The sequence below is a fragment of the Mauremys reevesii genome, linkage group 10 (assembly GCF_016161935.1).
Source record: "Mauremys reevesii isolate NIE-2019 linkage group 10, ASM1616193v1, whole genome shotgun sequence".
Lineage (NCBI taxonomy): Eukaryota > Metazoa > Chordata > Testudines > Geoemydidae > Mauremys > Mauremys reevesii.
In genome coordinates, this window is record NC_052632.1 from 69,220,737 (window position 1) to 69,243,020 (window position 22,284).

Genomic DNA, 22,284 nt, shown 5'->3' on the forward strand with positions numbered 1-22,284 from the left:
TTCAGCATATATTTAATAACCAGGAACCAAGTCCTAAATTTCGTGTTTCTCCTGCAAGTTGACAACCTCTGTTAGGCTTGAAACGGGAGCAACATTAGTTTTCCGTACTTTTTACACATCCCTAACGCACGCAGAACATTGACCTCTCATCATGGTGAGAAGATGTAAGTTGAGCACATCTTCTTAAACAGATACGTACTTTAGTTTAATTACACAAGCACTGTTAATGATGCAGGATCTCAAAACTGAGCTCTTGCCATTGGATTTGCTAGCATGCAGTGACCACTGTGAGAGTCCGTGCGGGCACCTGCCTGGGCACTGGGAGGCAAGGTAGCAATCTACAGCACAGGAACCATCGGACAATAGGAACTGATTGCTCACCAGTTTCATTTTTAAATTTAAGCCATTTTATGATCCTGAATTACAACTCTGAAAATAAAGTTGTATAATAGAAATGTATCAAATATACGGAGTCAATGCTTAGCTTAATAGAAAGCCTCAGCCGTTATTATCCCTTTTACCAAGAAGTATAAAAAAGCTGATATACTAAAATTTAAAAAGGTAGCATCAATAACAAAAAAAAAATCAACCAGTGTTAATAAAACTCCCTTTTTAGGTCATAACAGGCAAATAATCCCAGTACAGGTAATTTAAAAACAATAAACTGAGTTCTATTTAAACATTATTAAATCAGCCTAAAAATGAATGGTTTACAGTGTTGTCATTAAGAACACATTGAAGAACTCACTTTTCCATTGGGTGCCAATGTTGTTGCCCCAGAAAATTTGGAGGGATGTAATTATGCTTTAGCAATTAAGTATAAGTTAAAAAATTGGCTTGTCAACATTAATGCAAGAGATCCCTACACAGGTGTACTGCACTTGCCAGACAAGGAAGTTGATAATACAAATCAAGTGTAAATTAAAGCAGATTTACATACCCCAGTTTCCCTCGAAAGCAGCTTTTTTGCTCCTGTTAATGTTTACCAGCCATAAGAAGCAGAACCTTTGGCTCCAAAGTATTTTCACATAGTCATAAAAATATGAATGACTTCTTCAGCTGAAAGGAAAATTCATCAAGGAAGTCTACTTCCAGTAAAACTGAGGTAGCGCTGCTCTTTTGCACGTGATGCTTAAGTAATTTAGATACAAAGTGTTAACTACAATTCAGTTGACTGACAGGTACAGTATGTTTTCATAAATAAAATCCAACATTTAGTTCAACACTCCAAAAAAAGAATGACCTGAACTCATGTTTTTTGAGAGTTAGCTTAAAAGGGGATTGAGACGTATTACAAAAAGCAGTCACTTACATTGTTTTTAGAGCCTTATTATCTGGGAATTAATGCATTTGTAGTTAGCAGTTAACACTGCTATTCATATTGGTATAAAACCTTAAAATTAATATAACCTAAAATTTCAACAATGTAAACAGCACTACACACAGTACAGACCTGCCCTGATAGATGTAGGATACAAAACTCGAATCTGGCACTGTATAATTTAGCAATGTTAATTTAAACCTAACAAAAAGATCTACATTGTGCAAGAAATGTCAGACTTAATACTAATCTGAAATCTTTAAAAAAAAAACAACAACTGTTTTTAACTTGTAGCCAGGATCAAATGTTTCAGGGCAAGAGTTAAAGGTATAACCAAAATTAAGAAAGTGCCTAAACCATGATACAGCATTTTAGAGCCCTTTCAAATACAAGGCAGAGAAAGGTGTAAAGTAGAAAAATCTGGAGCCTCAGTAATTTCCAGAAAGGTCCAGAGTTTACATTTAATGAAGGGCAACAGGTTATTTCCATCACTGCTGCTTAAATGCTGTTAAGTCTGTTCTTCTATACCTGGACCCTCTGTGTCTGAACATGTAATACATTTGGTTTCCTCTTCTTTTTTCCTTCGTTCCATTTCCCATTCCACAAAGGTATCAAAGAGACTAGGCCAGGCCTCATCTTCACTGTAGTTGCTAAGGTCTGGTCCAATCACCTGAGTAAAATTTAGAAACATGTTCCATGTGTCCCGGGAGATTCCCTTGATTCCTGAGGGGTTCTCAGTTAGGAAGTTTAACCACTGGTCCAATATAGGGGGGTTATTTTGGGTGAAGACTAACTTCCAAAGGGCAATGGCTATTTCCCGATGTAGAGACCTCTGTCCTTCCTCAGAGTCCAGGCCAAACTGAAAGGTGAAACGATAGAGATCCTTGAATTTATCTTCTTGTTTGGCTTCATTTAAGAGGCTGGGGAACCTAGAACAAATGCCATCAATGCTGTCCGCATTTATTGCTTTGCAGCCCTCAAAGAACTCCTTCCTATTAGCAAAAGAAAAACCATCTGTTAGTACCTTCACACAGGCAGACTATAAAACCCTATCTGCATATAGCTAGTTAGAGCCAAAAATGGACCTCCTTTGATAAGACTAGTAAGGCTAAGTACTGCAAAAATCAGCACACCCTCACCTTTCACCTGAAGTATTTACATGTCAGCAGTGAGAGCTGCTAAGTAACCTGTTCAGGATGAAATTTGAATTTTAAAATATTGTAATTACTTTTGAATCCAAGTTTGCAGCACTGTTAATGGCACCCCAGGAGTGTAATTTAACATTTGAAAGGGATTATTGTGTGTGGCCTTCACTACTGCCTGAATGGGCAATGCTTTGTGTTCCTCTTAGCTTTACGTTTAAGTGACTTTAACACTGGAGTGATGCCAGATTGGCAGGCTTGAAGGCTCCCTCTTTTCCCCCCCCCCACCAAAGCATAGTACAGGCAACATCAATGCAAGCTACCCTGGGTGCCTGTCCTAAATAATGCTTTGGGGGCACCACTCTCAAGGGGCAACTTCAAATGCAGTGATCCTTCAATACCTGGTCCCTCTGCCAAGACTGCAAAATGAGGGTTCTGGTTGTGATTGTCAATGATCAGGCACCTGCTCACCGGGCACTGAACAGAGATCAACTCAATTTACATAGGCTACTGAACAGTTGTATACAAATGGTCTTTAGTTCCTACAATCTAGGGGCATTTTTAACCTGACAATCTACAGGTAGAAAGCTCTGTTCTACTACTAGCTCTATGACCCATCCAGTTCCCATGGTTAGGTTTCATACGATAATGAGCAGATTGTGGACTTTTCTTTGTGGGCAGGGAAAAGACAGCAATGAAATCTTGGATTTCTCTGTTTAGAGAAAAAATAGAAATCGTGCTTTGAGAAACAATCCACACAATGCAAGCCAGACTGCCTGAAACCTACTGCTACATATGGTAGCTATTCTACTGGTGAAAGGATGTCACTCTGACAGTCTGCAGCAGGAGGAGCATTATATTGGCGCTGAATGGAGCCAGCCTAATAGTTGTGCAGTACCATGCACAAGACTTGATATACCAACTCCTTTATTTCCCAGCGGACATGGCTAGTAGTCATGAGGCAACCACACAAAACAGAAAAGTTATTGGGCACTGTAATTTCCTAGGACAAAGTGCAATAATCCTGGAGACTCTTGTTGGCAGTGTAGTACTGGAAAGCCCAACCTCCAGCATCTAATGTGAGGCTACCCATTAGTGTGCTATGCAATTAGTTTTACTTACATCTTTTGAAATTATGACCACTAGCTATTTGATTAAAGCTACTACAGATCGGATCTGTCTTCTCTGACTGGGCATTGAAAAACTCAGGATTTTGGTTGGTTTGGTTTTTGTTAAGTATACTTGTGCCGAAATTCTACACCACTGCCTGGGCACAGAATTCACATCATCTGCAGATTTCTTTGCTTCCCTGCAGAAAAATGACTTTTTCCCTAAGCAACGGAAAGCTGCAAGAGCAGTCATGTGTCCCCCCCCACACCAACGCTGGTGCATGGTTTTGGGTGCCCAGAGCAGCCAGCGCAGAAGTAAATCAAAGGGTGGAGGGAGCTGGGGATGCCCTAGCCTGTGCCGGTCAGACCCATCCCATGTCCGCCCAACCCCCATGCATCCAGACTCCTTATAGCCAGACCCCCCCACTGAGCCTCACCCCCCCTCACTCCCAGAATCCCCCCCCCCACCCAAAATGCCCCTGCCAAGCGTCCCCAGCCCCACCTGCCGCTGGAGACGCCCCAGCTCATGGCTCCTACCCTGCACTGGGCTCACCTGCTGCTCACAGCTGGGCTGAGGGTTGGGGGGTGGGAGGAGAGAACACTCTTCCCCTGCACAGACTGGCCAGGGCCGGGTCAGACCCACCCCCAGAAACCTTTCCCGGCTCTGCCCCCTGCTCCCATCGCTCTTAAGGCGTGGGGGGAGAGGTCGCCCATCAGCCCAACCCCATGCATCCAGACTCCCCCACACCCAGACCTCCCTGCTGAGCTCCCCCACTTCAGAGAGTGCAGAGAGACAGGGCCCCAGGGTGTTTCTGGAGCAAGCCTGGCCCTTGTACTGCATCAGGTTTGGGTGCAGCCTCACTGCCGAGTCTGTTTCCGGGGGGGGGGGGAGGAGACTGCAGGGTGATCTTCCACCTCTGCGCAGCCAGCCTCCACATTTTACTGACAAATAAAATTTGCAGAATTTTTAAATATTGTGCACAGAAATTTTTTTTTGGCGCAGAATTTCCCTCAGGAGTATAAGTAGGAGTTTGCCCCAGTGTCCTTGAGGGAAGTTTCCCTTCTCCCCAATACTGTGAAATGTGCTAAAAGGCAACTGGTTGCCACCCTCCACCTCAGAGAAAGCTACATTTCAGTGGTGCTGTAAATACATAGTGTTTAAAAGCATTGCTGCTGACCAGCGTGAAAGACACTATACAAAAATGTAAAAACATTTTGGCCTCTAGTTCCTAGAATGCACAAATGCCACGTACAACACTGGCAGTTTGGGAACCTTGTACAGGAGATGAATTTACTTAGTATGCTGTTTTATCAGAATGGTAATGGAAAGTAAATAAGTGCAGTGGATTACACAGATGTTAGTAGCTAACTTTACGTTACATTTCTCTTATTTGCATTAAAGTAGAAATCAGTTTCAGCAGGTTCTAACATTACTATCAAGTTGGTACTCGAGAGGATAAGACTGATTGTGATAGGTCAGCGTTATACTGAAGTTTGGAGATTTCTAACGCACTTTTCCCCATAGGCAGTATAAATTTCTGAAGTGTGCCTTCAAGCACAGAAGACTGAGGTGTTGCAGAAAATGAATGGCATTTCCTTTCATAACTAATTTTTTTTGCTTAAGTTCAATCAAATTATATGAAAAAGGAATGAGCATGCGAAGTTAACAGGGCTTCTCACCAGCGTATAGAAGATAGAATATATTTGAACATATAAAATATTTACAAGTGCTGTAGGAACTAACCTTGTAAATTTGCACATGGTAGCTGCCTGGAATTTCCAAGCCAAGACTAGCACTTTAAATTCAGTGGGGTCAACACAGAGGTCATTACAAAACCGTTCCATGCCTTCTTCTAGTATGGCATCTTCTCGTTCGTCCTTGTATCTCCTAAACAATTCCCCAATCCTTTGAACTGAAGATTCCTCTGCACCGGAAACAGGCTCTTTCTTTGCATCCCCAGAGAAAGCTGGAGGTTGACTAGAATCTAAAGCAGGATCCGTTTTCTTTGTCCCATTGACAAGGATGTCGCCAGAGGATTTCGCACACACCGAGGTATGTTCTTCTTTGTGAACTGCGCTTCTTTTGCCATGAGACTTGCTGCTAGATTCTCTATCTCCATTTTTGCTGCCAAGGGTGGAAGAAGGATTCTTGCACTTAGTGACACACTGGCCCATGTTGTTGCAAGCCCAGCTTTTAGCGCAGTCCCCGTCTGATCCGACGCCCTCTCAGCTGCTGTTCAATGAACTTCAACATGCCATCAGCGGGAGTCGACTAACCTGGAAATAAGGTTTAAAATCAAATCACTGTTTCCCCATGGAGACCATATGAAGTAGTTAAGTAACATTCCCAGAAGAATAAACAAGAGACTAATTTCAGGAGTTTAAGCTTTGCTTACTGAAGAGGAATAATGTACAGAAAGTTAGTGTATGCCATAAATACAGGCAATTTCAACTAAGGTCCGTTGCTTTACCTAGAAATCAATGCAGCTCACTCAGCAGCTGCAGTATACTAACGGGTCCTAATAAAGGAAATTCCTAAAATTCTTACTGTAACATAGGTTACAAAGAGGTTGATTCATGTGCAGAATTCATCAAGACAGACTACTCCAACCCAGAAATATTTTAGAGGAAATCATTTAAAAAAACCATGATACACTTAACATATAGAATACAAGACTGTGAAACAAAGCAACCTGAGCCAAGGACACTATGTTCTGTCAGAAACCCCAGCACTAAACTTTGGCTTTTCGTTGGCTTTGGTCAGTTTCTGACCAACATCTGAAATTGAGTTTTTTGTTTTCACGTATGTATGCATGCTGCAAGTTTACAGAGGGGGAAGGTGGTTAAAAGGGAACACGCATCTTTCCTGGAAGAGTATAATATGTATTTAATAGAAGGGCTATTCATGGTTTCAAGTACCTATCCTAATCCCTTGGGAGAGAAGGAGTATGAGGGACTGCAGGGGGATTTTCCAATGAAAGTTTCACACACATACTAAGGAGTTAATACTCCCAATTTCAGTTTATAAATTTAAACCAAAAGCCATAATTTCTTTCGTAGCCATTTCATTCGAATCAAATTATGAAAGTTATAACTTTTTTATAGCGCATATTTTACCCACGCAAAAAGATTCAGATTCAAACTAAAAGAAATCCTTTGACAACGATCATGCCAAGGGGCAGCAGTTTTAGGGCTTAAACATTTAGGAAAATCAGAGTAACTCAAAGTACAGAATTGTAGATCTTATTTCTCCTCCTCCAGTCATAACTATTGGCTTGTATCTTGCCTCTGTCAATTAAGCAACAGCCTCCAATGAGAAACTGAACTTTTAGTGCCTTTTCATTACAGCTTCCCTGTTACTTTACTTCCACAGCCTGGAACCAATGAGAGGTGAGAAAAGGAAGAGTAAGTAACCAAGGTAAAATACAAAAAAGGCAAATAGAGAAAGATGCGTTATTCCTTCCTGCCCTTTGTTCAGGCTGTAAGTGCTTCAGGACTTCGATCTGTAATTCTATTGGGTTTCCGGGAAACGGGGCGGGCAAAGCCCACCCCATGCTAACAGATCCCCCCCCTCCCCCCAGCCAAAGGGGAGGTTCCACAGGGCCTCAGAAACCCACTAATTGCAGGGGACAACTAATAAAAGAACAGGGACGGCAGTGCGGTCAAAGGGTCATGAGAAGGGAGCCTGACGGGGACACCGAGCAGAGAACCCCGGACAGCGCCCACTGCTCCTCGAAGGCATCAAGGGAGCCAGCGGACGCTGCCCAGAGGAACTCCGCTCGGAGACGTGAACAGACTTGTAAGGCAGTTGCCAGTTACCACTACCAGAAGTGGTACCAAGGGCAAATGATTGCTTCAGAAACTAAGGGTATGTTTACACTGCAATCAGAGGTGTGACTGCAGCACATTAGTTATTGGAGCTAGCTTTAGTCTAGCTAGCACTGGTACCAATAGCAGTGGCGCACAAACAGCAGTGCTTGCTAGCCGCCCAAATACGTACCCAGAGTATCAGGCAGGCTTGCACAGCCTGTACAGAAGCCTGTGCTGCTGCGGCTTCATTGTTCTAGGTACCAGCACTAGCTAGATTAAAGCTAGCTGGGGTATGTCTACATGTACTGAAATCAATCAATCACACACACCCTGTCCCCCCAGTGCAGTGGAGACATACCCTTAGAATAGATCCTCTTCCTCTAGAGGAGTCTTTAATAGGGAATGAATATAAACTCCAGAAAACTAATTCAACAGAGGAGGCCATTTTGAGCCCCCAAGTAAGCAACAGCAATTTAATCAATATATTTTCTCTCATCCCACAAGCAATACATTCATATATGTTTATCTTGCTTTGACCATTTGTTCCGATGGTGGGAGGTAAGGCTGTTAGTTTCACAGTTCACACAATAACTGTAACTCAGCCATTACGGCTCTATTTTCCCCCCTCTAAAAAAAATTGTTTTCCCTCATTATCCCATTCAGTTTGCTAGACTCTAGAGATGGAAGAGACTTCTTAGACACTGGACATGACAAGGAGCAGGCATCCTGTAGTTTCCAACATTCCAAATCCTTGACATCTTTTAGGTAATCTGCATCGTTTGACATACCATTTGTATATGGGGGCAAGTATCCATTTAATGTTTGTAAAGACCAGCTCTGATTTAACAGTGCTATCTATATTAGTTCATATTTTGAAGGGTTCACTTAGTCGTTTTTATTTTCTCCCCATTATTATAAAGGGCTGCTTGTTTAAAAAGCCAAACGCTACTTGACATTACTGTTATAGCTCTTTGATAATTAAATACGCAATCTGTCTGGTTCCATTGCTCCCATCTGCCTGCGGGTCCACTTTGCCACTTTCCCCAGCAGTTTGCATCACAGTAATTCCACTCTACTAAAAGTCAATCAATTGTGAATGGAACACTACTGTACGGAATGCAAATTCCAGGATACCAACTCCCTCCCGGATTTACTTAAATTGATCGGAGTCTGAATCTCAATTGACTTGTGAATGGATGGCTAACAGCTCTATCACCTTCCAGAAGTAATACGCAGTATTTAGGTAACTGAATAATGTAGCTACCACAGATTAAGTTTTTGGTTTTAAGTAAAGCATGCAAGAGAAACTGAGTAAAATGAAAATCCAGCGTTATAGCAAATATTTTTTTAGAAAGGCAGGCTTTTGGCAGGGTATAAATCATCATGCATATGGCTATAAGACAACCTCTAGCTGTTGGGGGTTAGGAAACTTTCCCTCTGGGCAAAATATCCCATAACTGCCTACTAGTGCAGGCAGTGGCCCAAGCCAGAGGCAGGATACTGGATGGGTCACTACCTGGGTCACTGATCTGATCCAATATGGCAATTCTTATGTTTCTGTATATCTAGAAAGAAGAGAAGAAAGTTCACATTGCATGATTGTAATTTACATAATCAAGCTGTACGTGTGATTTTTGTTCTCCTGCTTCCTAAGTAACAATTGGTTTCACCACAGAAAAAGAATTCTGATATTTTTAAGTCTGGTCATGTCATTTTTTACATTACGACAATGTTGATCTCATTACTACTTTTCCTAATGACAGTGATTATATTACATAGCATGAAGGTCTCAGTCAGTCAATGTTATTAACAGACACTGTAGGTGAGAAGATCTAATCGTCATGGTAGTTTCAGAAAATGCTGTCAGAAGTTAGTTTTAGGTTAACCTATATTGTGCAAATTAACCAAGTCTATTGTTTCAAATAAGCACCTACCCACGCACCTCTCCTCTTCAGAAAGGATTTTCCTATATTCCAATCCATCTGTCTTTTATTATGAGACTAGCTGTCTGTTAGCAGTGCTTTACTAATAATAGCACAACACCCACACCAGCAGAGCCCAGACAGCATCAGCTATTTGTCCAGTAGTGGAACATCTCCCTTCCCTCTACTGAGTAGCTGTTCCAAAACATAATCCTACCTACTACAAGCAGACATCAGAAGAGATTTAAAGTACCACTGTTGTAATTCCTCACTTCTCTTGTAGTATAGGAAACCTGAGGCAACATTCCAATTCTTTTGAAGTACTCTTGCTCCAAAAATAGCAAAACCAGCTTTAAAAAAAGTGTCCAGCTACCGCCACAGTCAATTTCTCCACATATCTTGTTCTGCAACTTTCTGGTTGTTTTCCAGTGTTGCTTCAGTGTGGGAATGCTGTTCTCACACTGCTGGATCCACTCCACTTGCTTGCTAGTCTTTTTTGCTTCCCATTCCACTCGTGTTTCAAAAGTGGGAGATGCAACAGAATGGGATGGAGAAAAGAAAATTGTGCACATGGGGAATAATATTTCTTATTGGGAGAGATAGGGGAGAAGAGATCCAATTGCAGCATCAGGAGCTATGGTGAGAATTCAGACTTTAGTGGGGATCAGATTGTAATTTACATAATTACAAAATGATTATAAAATGAGTATAGGAAATAAGCAACATGATCTCAAAGTGATTTAGCTCATCTAGTATGACCAAGCAAGCACACCTGAAACTTGAGGAGATGATCCTCAGTTAGAATGTTAATATGAATGGGTACGTTCAGATGTGTCCAAATATTAAGATCTTTGTATTAGAAGGCAGTGTAATTGCCAGAAGCCATAAGGACAGAGTAAAAAATATACACTAAACATATTTATAAATAAGTGAGTTGCAATTTGATAAAAACATCAGGACAAGTAAATAATGATAAAAAACTAGAAGAAAAAGTTGCAGATACCACTAGTAATAGACTACTACTACTAGAGAATAAAATCTGGGACCAAAATCTGAGGAAATCAAAGCCACAGGATACTGTATGCCTGAAGGATTTTGACTACTCAGCCAGCTGTTGAGCAATAATTTACAGCTAAGTATGAATAATCTAAAGATGTCTATGTTACGTGGAAGACAGGCTCATGAACCAGAAAGAGGAGAATCCAGAGAACCATTGTGAATCTACTTTTTCCAACCAGAAGGAAGCAACTGAGAACCCAGCAGCTAGTAGTCACTACCAATAAGTAAAAGCCCACCACTAAGAATAAGATTTGCAGTATTTCAATATTACACATGAAATAAAATTAAAGAGGTAGAAACCACTAGGAAGATCTTATTAATACAGCCATTAATTTAAAAAAGTGGGTAAGAAATTAATTGGGGGGGAAGTGGGTAAGAAAGTAACGGAAGGGAATAAAACTGATGAACTGACTCCATCATAGCAATTATTTTTGAAGTCAAAGAAATAGGAACATTCTATAAGAATGGCAAAAAGCCAGCAGGTTTGGGGGTTTTGTTAGGCAATGCCTTAAGTTTAACTGCAACCACTAATATAATGGAACCAAGAGTGAGACAAGAATCCATTAACACCTGAAGAATAATTAAGTCATGAGCAATAAACAGCATAGGTTTATAGAAGAAAAATAGCACCAGAATTTTTTAAATTTACATTAAAACTTACAAAATTCAAAGGAGAGCAACAGGACAAAATGGCAGGAGGTGTCGGGGGAAACCCAAAACAGATCTCCCTTTGTTGCATGAAAGAAACGAAAAGTTTAGGGATTCCCACTACAAATGGAAGTTCAGCCGCACTAATTGGTATATCCCCTTCCATCATAACCCAGGGAGTATACTCCATGGTGACAGCATGGCTGACGTTCTGCAGGATTTCCTCACTGTCTCAGCATCTCCCAGCAAATCCATAAAGTTTCCAACAGAAATTAATCCAGACTCCTACAGAATCCTGGATGTCTGGCATGACAATATAGTATCCAGAGGAGCAGAGGCTGAGGAGAGACTATTGGGCGTAGCCTGGATGTTCCAGCTCTATTCAGATGCTCCAGAATACGTAGAATTTCTTAGGATACATCTAAGAGGGTATTACACTGCTACCTCTTCAGGCTCTTTCACTTTTCCTCCTGCCCATCCAAGGTTTCCACCTTGGAAACTTTACAGATGTCAACTCTAGTTATCTTACTCTGAGAGGGGAATGGTCAGGCTGCTCTAATAGCAGTTTTACCTTCTCAAATGTCTATTAAAGGTCACAAAAAGTTTAATACTTACATAATCTCAAATCCACAGGGGATCATTTCTTTTTTTTTAAGTTTCCTTCAGACTTCCAGGTCTCCACATGGAATGCTGTAAAACAAGAGGACTACTCAGAAATCTTTACACTTTAAAAGCAGACTGCAATAACTGAAAAATGCACCTTTAAAAATACAACCAACTACTACTATACATGAGAACACCTGATGAATTTGCAATTTTCTTTACACAACTGAAATCTATTTGTTGTAATAGCAACATTTCTACAAACTAGGTAGCCTTTCAATTAGTAAGTGATTAGAGCGATATTAGCCGGCATTAGCTCAGTTTCAGAGATAATTTACAACAGACTACTACATTGTTATTTGTACCCAGAATATAATTAAAGTATCGGATACAGCAACACTATTTTATCTCAATGGAAGTTTCAAACTACAGCCATTTCAGTAGACTGCGCTTTTATGACTTTTGGCAAGGTGCTTCATTTCTTGCATTCAAGACAAGTTTGAGTGCATACTCTAAAGGATATCCAATCCCTAGGAGAACCAAATAAATACCACTTTGAGTGTAGCTCTAATCTGAAAAGGGACCGCCCCCCAAAAGAGCATTGTAAGCTTCCACGTTTATTGTGCCTCATGGACTTCCAGATAAAACACAGGCAGGAGATGTCTAGACTAGAGCTGGAAAGTGTGAATTGCTGCTGGAGGCAACATACACGCACTAGCTCAGCATTAACACACAAAAATACAAGTATAGCCGCAGCAGTGCAAGCAGGCAGGCAGGCAGGCAGGAGGCACTAGATGATGCCCTGAGTAAGATCCTGTCCAAGACCACAGGTACTTACTGGGTGTGGTTAGCCTCTCCCGCCAGTTGCACTGCCACAGTTACACTCGCACTACCATTTTTGGCACGTTAGTTCTGATCAAGCTTGTGCAAGTATGTCTCCCTGAGCTGGAATTTACACCTTCCAGCTCTAGTGCAGACATAACTGTCTTTCTTGGTAAACTGAAGGTTTTCTTAACTCCCAGCCCTGCAAATTCAACCCCAAATCTGAAAACCAGGCTGGGTTCTCTCCGGCTTATGCAACAGAAGTTCTGACTGCAGAACCTACTCAACAACTGTGTTCACGCACAAGTTAGAAAAAGAATCTCAGCTCACTCTTCTGGAGCTGCATCGGCTCTGCAGTACTAGTAAGAGTAGTAAAGAAGCACATATGGCTGAGTACATTCAGAGAGAAGAATCAGTTGATTGAGAGGTGCCACTTCTTGGCTCGCTGTTTAGATTGGAACGGCTTGTTAAGAAACAAGCTGGAGACTTGCTCATACCCAACAAGCTTTTCCAATGGAAAGCAATAGGGAGTGGATGGGGAATGACAGTCCATGTTTCCTTGAACGGCTTTTGACCCCCATATCCATGCTGCTCCAAGTACACCAAAAAGAGAACCAGTTCAGGGTAAAGCAGCTTCAAATGACATAGTTTGAATAGTGTGAGTTCAAGGAATTGGGCATCTGGGAGCATCTTAAAAAAAAAATCTCTCTGAAGTTGTCAGGTGGTTTTTTTACTCACTCAAAACAGAAAAAAAATAAAAAGAAAGAAAGAAAAGGAAAATATTCATTTCATTACTGAAGTGCTTTTACCCATCCTCTCGGAAAAACAGCACAGAGACAACATTTTCACAGTTTTTATATATATTCCACGTTTATAACAAACTACTTTAAGCAATTTGATGGGGGGGAAAAAAAAAAGACTGCTTTTTCAGGGAAGGGCTATACCATTCAATACTTATCTGAAAATATCATGAGTCTGGGCCATCAAATCTATGTCTCCAGTTAACTACCGTACAAAATGCAAAGAGTAAATTTAGTTCTGGAAAGACCAAAGACTGATGTAATTCAGGCCTAGCTAGTGAAAGCCAAACGTTTTCCAGGGTATCGTGAAGTAGTTTCCACCTTGGCTGACCTGTGGATACGTCCTATTAGTGCCAGATGCCAGCAATTTTAATGTCTGTTAAAAGAGTCATCTCCAACCTTTCCCTGCTTATTTTTAATTCAGTTGTGTTGCACATTGCTGGGTTCAAACTGCATAGCAAGTACCCTGACGCTTGTATCAATCTCTAAATAGCTCCAAACATCAAGGGATAGTTGGTTTCAGAACGACAAAGCTGGTAATTTTTTAACAGAAGTTCTTACCACTGGTTTGCTAAACTTGTAAGGTTAGGGTTACCACACCTCACAACGCTAACGTGTGGGATTCAAAATAAAGAATAAGCTTGAGCTAGTAGTTAGGGAAGTCCTAGTTACTCGAGTATATATTTAAAGGTCCTCCAGAAGATCAGAGGTGAGGGAGCAACGTACACTTTAATTAGGTCCCCAGGTCAAGGCTACAAAGTTATAGTGGCCATGTGCTACTGTCAGTTCATAGCGTCTTCCTCACTGGTGTCAGACATTTTTCACCAAGGCCATTTAGAAGATGGCCCTTAACTTTTTAGTTGTTTAGTACTCTGTGGAAATAAGATTATGCAAAAAGCCATCAAGAGCACCAAATCTTCCCTCACTTTTCCTCCCCTTCTGCTGGATATCATGCAGTGGTTTTAAGATTTTTTGGCATCTCCTTCTGGCTTCCTATACTTCCCCATTTTGGTACCTTGGCACTCTTGAACTCTGCAAGAAAGGGATCGTTTTAATATGGAAAGGCTGCAGAGGCAGAATAACTAGTGTTCTAGTCACTTTCCTTCCAGGTGTAAGAGCTTCTGCAGTTGAGACGGAAACAGTTATCTTTGCAAGGAAAACAACAGTAGTATGATCATACTCTTTTTGCCCTCTTCAGCAGGCTTTATATACAAACAGATAGAGGCGGACAGAAATGGACTTGGGCCACGTTTCCACTTGGAAGGCTTTGCCAGTACAGGTATACCAGCAAAACACTCCTACTGTGGAAAAAAGCTTATACTTGCGAAGGTGCACTTTTGTCAGCCTAGCGTATCCAGCCCCAGTCCTCCACTCTCCTCCCATCAAGCGAAATAAGCTAAGCTAAACTGGTAGTATAATCCATCTACACTAGGGGCTTTTGCCAGCTCAGCTACATTGGTCAGGGATCACACGTCTTCACATCCCTGCCGGACATAGCTATGCCTAAAGAAGTCTGTTGTGTACAACTGGCCTTAGTCCCGTCCACTGCAGAAGTAGATCTGTGTGAAATATTTCACAAGGAAGCCTGAAAACAGGAAAGGTTTTCCAGGTTTTGTGGTAATTGAGGAGCTCTAATCAGGTATGCTGAGGTTCAAGAACCTGTCAGTGAACCCGAGAAATGTTATGAATGTGAATGAAACCGCTCAAGTTCTGGTTTTGCACAAATTCAAGCCAAACAAAAGGAAGCAAAATTCTAATGTCAGATGAATTTTGCTTTGAGTTTTGGGTCCAAACCCAGGGGATGTGAACCCAGATGAATCAAAACTGGAAAGAATTGCACAAACTTCCACAAACAGAAATATTTTATTTTAGGGTGCGGGATTACTACACACATACACACACCCTGTGCATGAGACCTATTAAAAGAGAAAAGTAATTAGGCTCACACCTAGTTTGTCTTTGCAGCCGGCTCTGTATGAAAGTGACTGAGTACAATTTTGGCTGCTGCTGCTTGTGGGCGAAATTATAGTGTAATCAAGCGATGGAAGAGCCGAACACCACATTGCTCAATCAGCAGGCGAGTTGGAATTTTGAAGCCCACAAACTGTTAGGATCTGCTGAGGTGAAGCTCTCTCAAGGGAATCCTCAATTTAAGTAAGAAAAATCATTTTCAAGTTGACCTAGATAGGGAAAGGAAGTGTGGAATCAGGGGACAACCCCCCCCCCCTTTGAAATGTCATCCTATATTTCTAGAAGCCAGTTTACAGCAGGTCCAGAAACTCACTACAACTGCAGCCCATATTTTTTTGGGCCAATTAGCTATGCCAAGAATCAGAATTGCAGACACTTCGTAGTAGCATGAACTGCGACCGTCTTCCAACATCCATAGCTACCCTGCAACAAGTCCCATAATAGCTGGGAAGTAGTTAAGAATTTGTTAAATGATCATGTCTAGACATTGTGTTAGCAAAAGTAGTCTAGGAATGTACCATTAAAGAAAGTTTTCCTTCCATGCGCTCCGCACAGAAGACACCTATTCTGCTATGTTCTTTATCCAAATGCATACTATGAAAGGGAAAGAGCAATAGTATAAAACGTCAAATGCTTCCAAATTACAATAAATACAGTCTAAAAAAAATTACAAGTAGGTGTTTCAGCCCATCATGCTGTGTTAATTTTAGAACAAGGCTAGCTGAAGAAAACAGACTGAGGAACAAAGTGAAACATGATATGACTTCTATCTAAAAGACTGGAGTGAAAGCACTGACACATTCTGTACCTTGGGGGAGCACCCTGTAACCTCCCATATTCCTCATCTGTCTATAATTGTGATATTACATACAAAGCATGCCTAAGGAATCAGGGGAAGAATAGGATCTGCCGAAAGTCATTTCTCTATCCATATATGTATATCATTGATGCATAGGAAGTTATGAGAATTGTGTTGTATGGTTGTCACTAAAACATGCTGTAAGTTGGGGAATCAGCCAGAGGCAACAGCAAGGAAAGTAACCAAAACCCCGGCGGGGTGTCAAACAACCCATCAACAACCACTGTCCAGCAAGGGAGCTACAATTCAATGACTCGCCTGCATGAGACCACACCAGGGGAATTGCTCAACCTTGTCTGGAGACTCAGCAATGCCCCCAGACATGTTTGGACTTGTGCCCCCCACTGAGGATATAAAACAGATCCAGTGACCTTTCTCCTTCACCCACCTATGCTGCAAGTAAAAAGGACACACTGAAAACTCCAACTGAGGGGACTGGCCCAGATTTCAAGGATGAAATCTGTGTACTATGAACTGCAATATCCAGTGGGGTGAGAAAAACTGCTTAGTCTAGTTGTTGCCCAGTCTAATAGGGTTGAGAGTTTAGACTACATGCTTGTATTTTAATTTCTTTTGCCTATCACTTAAAATCTATCTTTTGTAGTCAATACATTTGTTTTACTGTTTATCTTTACCAGTGAGTCTGCCTGAAGTGTGTGGTAAATCTGCTCAGGTTTTGCAAAGGCTGGTATATACCCACTTTCCATTGATGAAGGGGTGAACCAATTAATAAATCTGCATTGCTCATCTTGAGTAGTGCAAGATGGTATATTCCTGAGGTGTAAGGCTGGGAGCAGGGGGAATTTGGGCTCTGGTGCCTTTCTCTGTGAGATTCATGAGTGGCTCTGGGAGCATTCATGCAATATAGCTGGGTGTGGGGTCTCCACATGCGGTCGTGCTGAGTGATAACAGCACCTGGAGGGGTTTGCTGCTGGTCACTAGCAGGCTGGAGAGAGTTCAGGGGGCACAGTGGTCCCACAGTCCCAGGCTGCATCCTGGGGATCCCGTCACAGGTACTCACAACTAGTTTTGTTCTTTAGAAGACCCATTGCTTGAAGTTGCTTTTGGATCCCTTTGCTTTTTCAGCAAAGGCAGCCCGTCACACTATCCTTGCATTGTTTCTTGGATGTTTTCCTTCTTACAAACCTCTATCTTTTATGGCCAGAACCACAAAGTAACCACAGAGTCTGTTACTTTTCATTTTCTATTTCTACTGAACATCATTTTTTAAAAGTTTATAAATCCTTTAGACACAGGTACAACATCATGGGCTATATCCTGTACTTGTAGGTGGTGATCTGATGATTTCTTTGGTCTTCTCCATACAAGCTATAATCCTAAGAAGCCCGTCATGCAAACCCAGAAGCCTGCTTATCACACTAGCTTTTCTCATTATGTATACTACAGTTGCCCCCAGAGGCTCCATCTGAGACCGAGCTAGGCTCAATACAATCACATAGTGTGAAACAGACTTTGCTTTGAAGAGTTTATACAACCAAAATAAATGGACAATGGGTGGAAGGGAACCAAGCCACAGCCAGATGAAGTGACCACTCAAAGGTATGGAGTCTGTTAGTGGCAGAGTGTGAACCAGAACCTGAGTCTCCTGCCTCCCAAGCCAGTTCCTATCCTGTAGATACTTTAAAAACAACAAAATTTTAACAAGTAAATTAATATTTCTTTTGCTGCACGATACTCAGATTTGTTCCTCTTTGCTTCAGAAGCAAAGATGTTTTTACTGATCGCACTAGTCATCTCCAGCTATTTAAAGATTAAAGGTCTAATTTTTGTAATTCCTTATTGGCTTCACTGGCAACTCTGGATCCTTAGCCACTCTGAAAAGTCAAGCCATAAGCCTACTGATTTTTTCAATGCTAAAATACTAATGGCCAAGCATGTTATTTCCAGAGTTCATTATAGGCTTAGCATAACTTCATTGTTACTTGAGGTTTCTAATACAGAAGTTATGAATAACCAAAGTAGCACACCAGCACAGCCACTAGCAAAATTAGCAAGTAGTTGAAACAGGCTAAGCCGTGATGCCATCATATTGCACAAGCGAAAGGCAATAAGGCTGCAGGGTAAATGACAAGGTTTTTTATACTGATGTGCAGAATCCTAGATTCATAGATTCTAAGGCCAGAAGGTACCACTCTGATCATCTAGTCTGACCTCCTGTATAACAAAGGCCAGGGAACTTTCCCCAAAAAATTCCTACAGGAGATTTTAGAAAAACATAATTGTAATTTAAAAATCTCCAGTGATGGAAGATCCAAAAATTTTGGTAAATAGTCCCAATGGTTAATTACCCTCACTTTTAAAAAAATTGACCCCTATTTCCAGTCTGAATTTGTCCTGCTTCAACTTCCAGCCGACGGGTTTGGAAGTAGCTGGCCTGGAAGCACTCACTGAACATTATCGATTTGCCCAGGACAAAATAGAATCTGTAGAAAACTCTGCCCAGACTCTAGTCAAATCAACTTGAGTAGGAGACAACTCCCCGCTCACTCCCAGCAATAAGCAAATGTAATTGTAAGACTAATTTTTTAGACTGCAGTGTGAATTAAACATGTTTGTGGGACTTAACCTGTCTTACTTTCCTTACGAATTCTTAGAAGCTGTGAGACTGCTTCCATTTTATAAGAAAATGTAATCTAGTTTTGGTCAAAGCCAAGTAGGTCTGTCAATGTAAATATATTTAATTTGTTCCTATATGAAGAAAATAAGAGTACCGGAAAGCAAACAACTGCCGAGTCATATTGAAAATTGAACTTTTCTCCCCAAAAGTAACGGTGGGACATCTTGGCATGAGTGGGAAAGCCCCAAACGGTAGGGTAGTAACTTTGGCAACTTGTTGGACAAGATGTAAAAGTCTAAAATGAGGAAGATGCCAAAATACTTAATGAAGTCAGGTTTTAGAATTCAGATGCTCAGAGAAAGTTTACAAAAACTTTGCTATCCACCTTAATATTTTCATTATTACATTGTAATTTACATGTTAGCACCACACAAGAATTATTTGTCCTGAGCACAGTCAACTCCGAAGGAATTTCCTACATTGGCCTGGGGACAGTATTTAAGGTACGTATACGGGATTGTTTTAAATAAAATCTTAAGGTACATGAAAGTGATTAAGAATAAAAATTTAACGAGAGTATATTTGGACTTCTATACAGTTTGTTTATTTTTAAAACAGAACCTAAGAACAGCCATACTGGGTCAGACCAAAGGTCTATCTAGCCCAGTATCCTGTCTTCTGACAGTGGCCAATGCCAGATGCCCCAGAGGGAATGACCAGAACAGGTAATCATCAAGTGATCCATCCCCTGTCGCCCATTCCCAGCTTCTGGCTAACAGAGGCTATGGATACCCTCTCTGCCCATCCCGGCTAATAGCCATTGATGGACCTATCCTCCATGAATTTATCTAGTTCTTTTTTTGGTAAGTAAAGGAGAAACTAATATTAAACTACCTGCAAAGGCCTGATTTCCAAGTTCTGCTTTCTGTATTACTGTTAGCAGCATAAGGAATACAACCTCTGACTCTGTTTAGAAGTTAGCTATTGAAGGTGATTTTGCTACACCAGAAATATAGAACCCTTGAGTGCCTGAACTCAGGTTATAACCAATAACAAAGTCTTTTAGTTCTCCTTTAGAAGGTTTTGTTTGGTTGGTTGGTTGTTTTTGTGTTTTTTTAATAGCTTGAGACAGCACAGGCATTCTGATAGTAGCTTGGCACTTAAAAAAAGGCAGCTTTCACTTCATCTTTGAATTCATTAGATGATTGTTCACTTTTGAAAAATTAAAATGTACCAACCATACTAGCTACACTCTTTATTAATGCACAGAAGGCATAAACAACATACAACTTCAGATACAGATAGTTATATATGAAGCTTGGATACTTTATGCATTTTATCTTCAGCATTTCTAAAGCATCTATTACAGTAGTGTCTAAATACTGAACAAGCGTACTGTGAGGCCTTCCTCTATTGAAAATTCTGTAATGCAAACATTTAATATTCAGCTTGGGAAAAGTACCACTGTATACAAATACCCACAAACTAAAGGAGGTTTGGATTCAAACTTGTTTGCTTGAACCCATCACTAGAAGACAAACACACATTCTTGATTTTTTTATAGTAATCTCTAATGTTTGTCTGAAGAGACTGGCCTTTTCCCCTCCCCACAAGGCTAACAAAGGGTCAGACTGAGGCTTAGATACATGAAAGCAAAAAGAAATTAGATTATAAAAGCTAGGAAATCCAGAGTAAAAATTGCTGCTCATCCACTTTTGTGCACAAATAAAAAAAACAGAATCTGTGTATCACACAATTCTGTTGAGCTCTGTTTAATATTTATGGCCAATGATACATTAACAGCAGCATGACAGCCTTAGCTATCAATTTGCTCACTTTTTCAGCTTAACTGTTTGGCTATAATGGAAAAACTGACAGAAGTTCAATAGTAGCACTACTGGTTACTAAAAAGTTTGCCTGCTCTAAAGCACATATTACAGAAGTGATGGTGCTATTTAGAACTATTCTGTGAAATGTTGGTAAAGTATCATAGCTAGGCCCCTACCAAATTCAGGGTCCATTTTGGTCAATTTCACAGTCATGGGATTTTAAAAATAGTAAATGTCACGATTTCACCTATTTAAATCTGAAATTTCACGGTGTTGTAATTGTAGGGGTCCTGACCCAAAAAGGAGCTGTGAGGGGGTCGCAAGGTTATTGTAGGGGGGTTGCGGTACTGCTACCCTTACTTCTTCGCTGCTGCTGGAGAGCAGCAGCTGCTGGCTGGGAGCCCAGCTCTGAAGGCAGAGCTGCCCCCAGCAGCGCACAGAAGTAAGGATGACATGGCATGATATTGCCACCCTTACTTCTGCGCTGCTGCTGCCTGCAGAGCTGGGCCTCAGTCTAGGGCCCCCTAGCTCTGAAGGCAGCAGCGCAGAAGGGTGGCATGGTATGGTATTGCCACCTTACTTCTGCGCTGCTGCTGGTGGAGCACCGCCTTCAGAGCTGGGCACCCAGGCAACAGCAGCCGCTTTCCGACCACCCAGCTCTGAAGGCAGCACAGAAGTAACAGTGGCAATACTGTGACCCCTCCCTGCGACTCCCTTTTGGGTTAGGACCCCCAATTTGAGAAACGCTGATTTCCCTTGTGTAATCTGTATAGTATAGGGCAAAAGCACACAAAAGACAAGATTTCACAGTCCATGATGCCACGGTCACAGCCATGAATTTGGTAGGGCCCTAATCATAGCTCATGCTTTAATCTAGTCTGACTTCCCTACATTTTGTTCAATTCTCTGCAGTATTCCTACAAATGGCCAAAGAGTTCTTGACTATATCTGAGCAACAGTGCCTCAAGCACCATTCTTCCACTGCCCAAATGCTCCCATTAAAGAAAACTTTTCTAATATCTACCCTAATTTTTTCCTTCAAGATATCAGTTCTTCTTCCATCACTTCCACAATTAAACAAGTCTCTAAATAATTCCCATTCATGTATCTATCTTGAAGGCATTTATAGACAACATGAGTATGTTGGATTCTCCATTCTACAGAAGCGTAGCTCCCTCAGACTCTCTTCAGGTCTTAGCCTCCAGTTCTTGGATCACTTTTATTGCCCTGGTTTGTAATTCTTCTATCATATTTGAACTGTGAAGTTCAGAACCTCACACAGAATGTCAAGCGAGAGGTATATAAGGCTATACAAATACCTCTCCTGTTCTACGGGTGATCCCTTTACGTAGGCATAACACCACATACTGGTTATATTTGCCATGGTATCAGAGCTGCAATTTCATATTTGGTTTTCCAACTATCATCCTCCCTAGTGCTCTCAGACTCTCTGAATAATGGAGTTGCCACTGCTAAGCAGTTCCCAAGACACTATGTCATGGCAGGATGAAGTTACAGTAGATGTCAGCTAAAGGATTATAGTTAGCACTCTTGGGTTTACTGACCTTAATTTGTAACTATTTAACATTCCAGCATTATAAGTATTTGACTCTTCTGAGACTTCTAGACAAGATAAGAAGACTCTTGTCTGCCAAGATAACTCAGTTGTATAGAAGGCTGCCTAGCATTTGTACACACTCTTCAAGAGAACTAGTATATTCAGTTTACTAGGATCTGTTTAGAGGGTAAATTGCAGTTGGCTCTTTGCCAGAAGCCAGCACATGCTAACCTAGTTACTATGCAATTACCAT

At 41.2% G+C, this 22,284-nt stretch overlaps 1 protein-coding gene across 2 annotated transcripts in view; it reads right to left on the bottom strand.

Annotated features, from left to right (window-relative positions):
- The window catches only part of DCUN1D3 (defective in cullin neddylation 1 domain containing 3), a 27,070-nt gene continuing 4,786 nt past the window's right edge, over positions 1–22,284 (bottom strand). For both annotated transcript variants that reach the window (XM_039491944.1, XM_039491945.1), the window contains exons 2-4: positions 11,627–11,701; positions 5,317–5,849; positions 1–2,313 (exon numbers count right to left, since the gene is read on the bottom strand). In XM_039491944.1, coding sequence (XP_039347878.1) covers positions 1,830–2,313; positions 5,317–5,747 — 915 coding nt within the window. In that variant the 5' untranslated portion in view covers positions 5,748–5,849; positions 11,627–11,701 and the 3' untranslated portion in view covers positions 1–1,829. The remainder of the gene's footprint in view (positions 2,314–5,316; positions 5,850–11,626; positions 11,702–22,284) is intronic.